The sequence below is a fragment of the Carya illinoinensis genome, chromosome 3 (assembly GCF_018687715.1).
Source record: "Carya illinoinensis cultivar Pawnee chromosome 3, C.illinoinensisPawnee_v1, whole genome shotgun sequence".
Lineage (NCBI taxonomy): Eukaryota > Viridiplantae > Streptophyta > Magnoliopsida > Fagales > Juglandaceae > Carya > Carya illinoinensis.
In genome coordinates this window covers 11,080,100-11,089,557 of record NC_056754.1, presented here as the reverse complement: position 1 = coordinate 11,089,557, position 9,458 = coordinate 11,080,100, and the positions used below count along the sequence as shown (strand labels likewise).

General features: G+C 35.3%; 1 protein-coding gene across 1 annotated transcript; it reads left to right on the top strand.

The window, feature by feature from the left end:
• Positions 1–307: 307 nt before the first annotated feature.
• On the top strand, positions 308–1,606 carry LOC122305559. Its single transcript, XM_043118154.1, has 3 exons — positions 308–511; positions 701–1,027; positions 1,175–1,606. Exons 1-3 carry the CDS (start codon positions 436–438, stop codon positions 1,315–1,317), a joined length of 546 nt encoding a protein of 181 aa, XP_042974088.1. The 5' UTR covers positions 308–435; the 3' UTR covers positions 1,318–1,606.
• Positions 1,607–9,458: the final 7,852 nt, after the last annotated feature.

The window sequence follows — 9,458 nt, the reverse complement described above, 5'->3', positions numbered from 1 at the left end:
GAAGTCTGGTTAATATATATAACCCGAAATCTTCAAGCTAGCATCCGCCACTGATTGCGGCATGGTCATTGACCAGTAATCGAAATCTTGTGTGTGGGTCATAGTCACAGAGACCTTTCAGGAGCCCAAGTGGGGTCACACGACACTCACACCATGGAGTCATGGACACGAGCTAGCTCCACTAACATCTAAAGTAAGGTTCTGTTACGCGTGTTTTTCATTTCTTAAACTTGAAATTCCACTTGCTACTTTTTTTTGACAAACCTATAGTGATCGCCGGAACAATTATATATAAATGCTCCCAACGATCATGAAGCTTCGCAGCTTTACTCGAAGGAGCAACGTACACAAATTCTCCACCAACTTCGCTAGAGCCCCGAGCTATTTTAGATCACCTCCGCCAGTATCTTAATTCTTTTTCACTAGAACTGTGCCATGGCCTCTAACATTAGCTCGACTAGTATGGCCATCCTGGCTCTTGCACTTGCCCTCTTTGTGCAAGGCACTCTAGGTACGTATGGGCGCTCATATATACGTACTTACTTTCAATACCAAAATCTCCACTTTAATTTCCTGCTTGATTTACAATATTCACTCAAATTCTTATTGCTTAATGCTACGATTAATATATATATATATATATATGATTCGTTTTTCTCTCATTAATTTGGAATGTGATATGGTAACACTACTATTGCAGGGGGAATAATATGTGAGCATCTAGACCAGGACACGTGTGCGTTCGCAGTGTCATCCTCCGGCAAGCGCTGCGTGCTTGAGAAGCACGTGAAAAGGAGCGGAGAGGAAGCATACAAATGCCGTACATCAGAAATTGAGGTCGACAAACTGAAGGAATGGATCGAGACTGACCAATGCATCAAAGCATGTGGGCTCGATCGGAAAACACTGGGAATCTCATCAGACTCTCTCCTAGAGTCTCGTTTCACCGAAAAGCTTTGCTCACCTCAGTGCTACGAGAGCTGCCCCAACGTTGCTGATCTGTACTTCAATCTTGCTGCTGGTGAAGGTAAGCATGCATCATATATAAAAGTTATTATTTTTAATTTTATTAACCAGTCGATCTAAAGCGCTTATTGCGCGGAAGCTAAGAAAATGCTACCTAATTAAAGTCTAGCGGAACTTATTAACATTTTCGTTCTCATTTCTTGGGTAGGTGTGTTTCTTCCCAAATTATGTGAAGTACAAACAAATCCGCGGCGAGGGATGTCTGAGATTCGTAGCTCTGGTTTTGTTGCACCGGGACCATTGGAGGCTGCAAAATTCACCGTTGCATCCCCAGCACTGGCACCATGCTAGAAGAGATCGTGAGGCAGGGATATGTATATATATATATGTCTATTGGTGTGTGCATTCAAATTACGTCATGTCTTGGCTGTGTTCTTCAAATCAATAAAACAGAGCTGCGTGCCTAAAGTTCTAGTATACTTGCAGTCTCTGTAGGTGTAGATTAGCACGTAGAAGGTTCAATGGTATCATACTAATGCGTCTCTGTGTGATGCATTTAGCTATGAATTTACCCTGTTTTTCGTTTTTCTGTTTCCAAACTTGAGCTGCTGGGAATAAATTAATTAATATGATTTTTGTACGTATTTGAGACTATTTATATAATTTGCACATCAGTACTAATGCGAGTAAAACTTGGATATGAATTCATTTCTATCGTGGGATGATTAAATACTATAGGTTGAATATTCGTTAACGTGGAACAGATCGAAGGCCAAGGTGAAGAGAGATTTAATTAGACTATCTTATTAAACCTGTGAATGACAATAATATACTCATGTAGTACTGTACGTCCTGCTAGCATTAACCGTCTAATGATCTATATTCTAACAATACTACGTACGTCTTCTCTCTTCAAAGACCTTCAGTCCATGTAAAAGGGATATTGATTGAAAAAAAAAAAAAAACAGAATTTTGTTGAAGTTGCTAATCATCCCATAATCTTCATGTTCACGTATGAAGATCGATCTTCATGTTCTAAAGCGCCATTTCTACGAATGGCCCTGCGGGATATTACCTAGCTAATTACGATGGCATAAAATTAAGATTAACCTTTAAAACGAAACAAAACTTACCAAGGGGAGCAAAACTTCTATCCGCTAGCTGTTCTAATTTTTATGTCGTATTTGAAGTCATGTATTCAAAAAGAATCGAATGCCACTTTCAACACGATATCCCCAGCGTACGTACGTAGTACGTCAAATGTTAATTCTGAGTCATGAAAACATTTTGTTTGACTAATTTTGAGTTCTAATTTGAATTATAATGATTTCATATTATATATAAAATACCGGATACTAATTTTGGGTCTTATTCTAATTTTAATTATACTGCTTTTTGTCATCTCATCACTCTTTGTTTTGAAATGTTACAAAACTAAAGAGAATTGTAAAAGAGAAATAGGAAGATTGAGAGTTTGCAATTTACTTAACTCTTCAAGAGCTCAATATTATTCACTTCTCTTTATTTTCTTGTTTATTTCAAATGATCCTATGACATCCTTTTATAAGCAACTCCACAGTAGTTTTTTTGTGCCAATCAAGTCACATGCACAACAAACTATCACATGTACAACAAATTAACCCATAGTTTGTTGTACCAATAAACATAATAAGGTGTAATTTACATGGTCATCCACCATATGCATATATTTATAACACCCTCCTTGGATAACCATATAATGAATATGCCTCACTAAAATCTTGCCAAAGAAAATCCAGTGGAAAAAACTTGTGGCAAAAGAAAAAGAATACGTACAACATTCTAATGTGTCTTTGAATGCGCTTTAAGATTGTCTCATTAAAAGCTTGCTAAGAAAAATCCAGTGGGATGAAACCTTACATAAGAAAAAGATTACAATCCGTCTGATGATTTTCTCCCCCTAAAATGTATGTGAGCTTCAATGTTTTTATAGTGAAAGGTGTTTGCGTTGATGTATCTTAAAATTATATACCAACTCTTTAAATGATGTAGTTGGTAATGTTTTGGTGAACAAATTCGCCATATTAATTCAAAGTCATTTTAATATGAAATTTATTACCCTTCTGTAGTTGTGCTTTTCTAGAGTTACTGTATATAACATAATTTTGACAAAATATTCACTGTCATTTGAGAACTGTTTAGGCCAGACAAGCACTGTAGGATATTCACTACTCTTCTAGAACTGTTTAGGTCAAACAAATGCCACAGTGCTATGAGGTTAGCTCTCTTGTCTCTTATAGAGAGATTCCAATGTGTCGCAGGGCTATGATGCTAGTTCTCTTGTCTCTTGTAGAGAGATTCAAATTTGTCTATTGGAAACGTTGTGTTAATAGAGATGCTGTAAAGATTTTGCAAAGTTTTGAATTTTTATTTAAAAGATCATCATTTTTCATAAGATATTCACAAGAGAAGTATTCATGAGAGAAGAAATTCTCACATTGTTTTTTGATTTTGCCTTTGTTTATCCATAACAATATTATGGCTAAACAATTTCCTTCCGTCAATATTCCAGATTTGAATCAGGAATCATTCATGCCTCAGCCTCCCATTTACTATCCTGATGTTGTTAATGTTATGGTAGGAGCATAAATGCATTTTTTTAGAAAGACTGATTCTGATATTGTTGTAGAATCAAAATTTCTTAGTACTCAATATGCTGCATCTATTACGACCATGTCTTAAAGCTTATTAGTGAAAATGAATTAGGTCAACTAACCCAATAATCAAATATCTGTATTGCGTCAGAAGCTCTCTGTGAAGAGCCATAGGAACAAGAAGCTAAAGCAAGAGAATAAAGAGCTAAAATAGTTTGCAGAATGGTATGCCCATAATTTTCAGCCATATATCTGGAAAGAGAGGAAGCTCAAATACAAGATCAATAATGGTGGATATCTAAAGAAACTCAATGTCTTTAGAGTAGGGACAAGACGTATTTAATTTTGTCGGTCTAGTAAATAATTGTAAGCTATCTATGTTTAGCGTATCATATATCAAGATATGTAATTTTGTCTTACTTTCATAATTTTTTTCTATAAAAGAAGTATTTAGTTCATCTTCATTCACATCCCATCTTCTTCATTTTTTTTGTAATCAATTTGCATTCTTACTCTGCAATTTCTATCTGCATTCTTATTCTACAATTTCTCTCTGCATTATTACTCTGCAATTTCTTTTGCAATGGCACAATAATCTTCTCTTGATCAATATATGAGGTATTATTTACCTCGACCACCAGTTGTTTCTGCATCTGCCATAGGTGCTATAATACAACATGAAAATGATCTGACTGATAAGTTAGATGATGATGCTATCTACGAGATCGTGAGTCTCAGTACCTGATACTCATTAGCCATTATCGTCTTTTCTCAGCAACTACAATCCAGAACTCATGAGGTTGGCAAATTCAATGAGAAAATTTCTATCTTTCAGAGACTTTTTCACGAGTCGAATATGAAAGTATGAGCAATAAAGTAAGAGAATAATAATTTAAAATCTTTGCTTTACTGTTTTTTTCAATTGCTTGCTCCTTTAGACAAGGATGTCATGCATATTTATGAAGAGCAAGATCGTTTAAAGAATGAGGTAAAGAGTTTCAAATTTTTGTAATTTTGTTTTGATATAATAAAATAATATTTCACAAATATGTACATCGTGTTTCTATCTTCTGGTAAATGTTCTATGTGCTCCTTTCTATTTCTCTTTTAATTATGCAAATTTCTTACAAAATTGTAAGATGAATCTAAAATACTAATTGCATTTAAGAAATGACATTTCAAGACCAATAATTTCATTCATCTCCCCCTCGAAGTCGAAGGGGTTTCTCATTTAGATTTCAAATATGTGCAGTTTTCATGAGCTCTTCTGGAGTATGATATTTAGATAATCTACATATACTGTAATAAAAGCTAATCCAAATATTGAAAATATATGAACAAACTGAATTATTCTCAAACAGTTTGTTCCATGTGCATTTGGATTGCTTTAGATCATAAAAAGATTTTTGAAACTTGGTAAAATAAATAATTTGGGACTATATGCTTTATGCATTTCATATCTAGTGATCCATATAAATATGTAGTTAATCATGCATACCTAAACTCTCTTTAACTATCAAACTAATAAAAATTTTAATATAATTTCATTCACTTCATGGGCATATCAATATATAGTTTCTGCAAGAAACCGAGTCGTAATTTATATATCATATTTTCATTTTTTTTTGTACAAATACTCACTAATATTCAATAAGTATCACCCTTTAGATATTTGGACTACAAGTCCATATATATCATATTTTACAAATGATATCGATTCTGCAGGAATGGTTTCTTTCTATTTTGGCCAATATTTCTACATCGGTATTTTTCGATGGTTTCTTTGTTTATTTTTCATTATCACTTCTGGTGACATATAATGAAAATATATTGTTGATAACAATTTTTGTTACTATAAAATAATTATACCGTATTGACATAATATATCAATATTTCGTTATTTTAGGTATATTTTTCTCTTTAGTAGATAACTCTTCAAGAAATACTCTTCAAGAGTTTCCTCTTCAGGGGGATTATCTTCAGGAGTCTCTCCTTTAGGGGGATTACTCTTCAGGAGTCTCTCCTCTTCAGGGGATTTTATTATAGGAGAATTTTGTATAGAAAGTTTGGATGAATATTATAGTTTTTATTACTTATTTTGTGGGTACGGTTTTTTTAGGAGTACTAATTTCTTTTATTTGTACCTTTCTCTTTTGTGATGTTTTATCTTTTATATCAATAGGTCTCTCATACTTTTAGGCATGTCTTATATTCATTTTACTACTGAATTTCTTAATTGTCCTACAGGGACTTCAATCCTCTCTGGAATATTAACAACTATAATATGAAACTTTTTTTTTATTTTCTTACATCCTTCAATTAATTTATAATGAATGATTATCTGAACTTCCAGTTCACATAAATTTATATGATAATCAAGATAACATCGAATTGTTTCATGTTATTTGTTTTGGTGTTTCAGGAAATGTTTTGCCCTCTTATGGTGGGAAGATTTTATAATAAAAGAATTTTCTAGTTCTTTAATGAACGTTTATATGAAAATTATTCAACTTATTATAATTGATTTCAGATGATCAAGTTAATAATGAAAAAGTATAAAAATATTTTGAATCATAACACTTCTGATGCTTCACAATATTTGATTAAATAGTTGTATAATATAATTCCGAAGAGATCAAAGCTAGCAGTTTTTTCAATATGAATTTCTGGTATGAAATCATAGAAGTAATATAAGATATTCATTATTGCTTTCATTGATGGTTTCAACATTATAATCATTACGACGAATATCTTTAAAACTTAGTAAATTTATTTTAGATTTTGAAGAATACAAAGTATTGTCAATACAAAAATTTTGTTTATTTTGGTAACATGATATTAGCTCTTTCGGAGCCTTTATTCAGGTTAGATGAACCAAATATTGTATTGATGTTGGTTTTATTTAAAGTTAAACATTGAAAGTATTTCTTATCCGTAATAATTGTGTATTATGCAACTATTTTCTAGACATAAATTTTCACCAATAGTTTCAAAATTGATTAATACACCAATAAAACTCATACATGATTATAAACAAAAATATGTATAAACATTATTAATGCTAAAGAAATTTTAACAAGATGTATTAAAACATAACAACTTAAATATAACGTGATTACAATTTAGATGATCTTCTGAATTATTGTGGTTGACAAAATTCATTTCGCCTTTTCTTTTTTCCTTCATGGATACTTGGTATACATTCATGTAATAATTGGACGTACGACAAATACATGACCAATTTCCATTTATACCACACATATTTCTTTACAGTCTTATTCTTCAAGCCTTTGTTTTCATGTCACTGTATCATGGTGTGGTTCCACTTCTGGTGGTATAGAGCATTTTTCTTTGAAAAGTTGAGTATGCTCTCATTGATTCCAATATTTTTTTGTCTCTACCATTTCCATGTCCATAACCATTGTTTCCTTTATTATAAAATGAGGTTTCATTTGCTTCAGGGAATAAGGTAGAATCGGTTGGACAAGATTGTTGATATTTCATTAAAAGCTCAATATCTTGTGAACTTTTTTACTCAATATTGCTACTGCAGGAGCACATTCGAAGTATGAATATGTTATGAAAAATTCTATTCACCATATTACAATCCTACTTGCACCCCATTGAATAAGATATGACACATTTATCACAATTGAATAATCATTTATTACATGCTTCTTTATCATCAAATGATGATAAATGCGCCACATCATAAATAGTGGAATATAAGTGAGATGGTGGTATGATGTATAGCATTACTCATATGTTATATATTTCGTTTCAAACATATCTGGAGGGACTATTTGAACCAAAAGGCCTATTATACTCTGAAAGCCCAAAGGATAGATCCAGGGGCCAATATGAGAAAATAAGGAGAATCTAAAAGAAGATGTACACCGCGCCACCTTTGATGGAAGGATAGAGACGTCGGGAAGTGACATGATTACTCCAAATACTGAGTAGTGATCCGCATCTGTAAGTTCTAGATAAGATAAGTATTGCAAGCGAGCCTATATATACCATGTAACCTTTGATAATTAGGGGAGAGAACAATTAAGATTCATTATAGTTTCATTTTCATTGACTTAAGCATTAGAGTGTTTTCAGGTGAAGCCCCTCGAGACTCCTTGATGTTTCTCAATGAACGATTGTAGATTGGTAGTGGGACACATCCTTAATATTTGGCGTCGTCTGTGGGATCTGTGTGATTCAGCGTGGTTCTCACATGCCAACTGTAACACGCTCAGTAGCAAGCCGAGCGATGGATGCATTGTCGCCATCTATGGAAGCACGACTAACAGTAGCAGAGAAAAGATTAAGAAAGGCCCTGGAGGCCATGGAAATCTTGCAAAAAGAAAATGCTGACTTAAGACAAAAGAATTCCAACTCTGGTAATATTGATGTGCTTGCTCACAGCGAGCAAGGTGAGGGAGAGGCACATTGCAACACCGAAGCGGATACGGGACGGCAGAAAAGGAAAGAATGCACTACGAGTTGAAGGAATTGGAGGGAAAGTACTAGGAGATGGCAAAAAAGATAGGGGGTTCTTCCTCAGTAGAAAGCCTGCTACACCAGACAGATATGCCGTACAACACACGGATTATGGCCATGCCGCTCCTGCCCAAATTCAAGGTTCCCCAAGTAGACATGTACGATGGATCCAGAGACCTAGTAGATCATTTGGAAAACTTTAAAGCTCATATCACGCTCCACGATTTCCCAGGGGAGATTGCATGCTGAGCTTTCCCTTTGACCTTGAAAGGGATGGCAAGGGGGTGGTTTGGGACCCTTAAGCCAAAGTCAATAGACAACTTCGAAGAGTTGGCAAAACAGTTCCTAACCCAATTTATGCCTAGTAGGAGATGTTGGCGCCCAGCCGCCTACCTACTAACGGTCAAGCAAAAGGAGGATGAGAATTTGAAGGCCTACTTGCCTCGTTTCAACAAAGAACGCTTAACAACGGATGACCAAGATGAAAAAATCACTTTGGTCACCCTTCTGGGAGGGGTATGGCCGCGCAGTCCGTTTATGGCAGAGTTAGCCCTGAGGACTCCTTCCACCTTCAGGGAATTCATGGACAGGGCTGATGACTTTATTAATGCAGAGAATACCCTGCAAGCATTAATGGATCCTGGTAAGGAAGATAGGAGGATCAAGCGAATAAGCAGGCAGGTTGACAAGAAAGTTAAGGTGAACAGACGAGAAAGAATGTGGGAGAGGCGCTCAGATCACAATTCTAGGCTGGTGCATAATAATCTAGGCATACGAGAGGAAGAGAAGGAAATAGTAGACAGCCACCCTATCAAGATAGGCAATCGACACTGCAAATATCACCAGACAATCTTACACTGGACTAAAGACTGCACGACCATGAAGAAAAGCGTAGCGAAGTTGGCAAAGACCGATGAGTTGGAACGAATGGTCGTAGAACGATTGAAGCCTAGAAGGCGCCAGGAGTCTAGGCAAGTAACCTGGCGAAGTCAAAGTCCAGAAAAAAGGCGCCAAGCTGGTGGCTGCTAGAATGAGGGAGATAGAGCAACCCCAAGAGGTAACGGGAATAGGGCACCCATAGAGGAGATAAGGACCATAGCAGGGGGTTTTGCCGAGGGTGGTATTTCAGCATCTAGTCGGAAAGCATATGCATGAAAAGCAAGGTATGAAGAGGTGTTTTTAGCAGATAGGGTGCACAAGCTACCAAAACTTAGTAACGAATGGATGGTGATATCCTTCGAAGAGGCAGATAGAGAAGGAGTGCTATATTCGCATGATGACGCCTTAGTAATCACCCTCGTGATAGCCAACTACACGACCGGGCGGGTGCTAGTAGACAATGGGAGCTCTATCGATATATTATTCTCG

Coding starts and splice junctions, on each gene's coding strand:
- LOC122305559 (XM_043118154.1), top strand. CDS start 436: ATGGCCTCTAACATTAGCTCGACTAGTATGGCCATCCTGGCTCTTGCA. Junction 512..700: donor CTTTGTGCAAGGCACTCTAG/GTACGTATGGGC, acceptor CTACTATTGCAG/GGGGAATAATATGTGAGCAT. Junction 1,028..1,174: donor CAATCTTGCTGCTGGTGAAG/GTAAGCATGCAT, acceptor TTTCTTGGGTAG/GTGTGTTTCTTCCCAAATTA.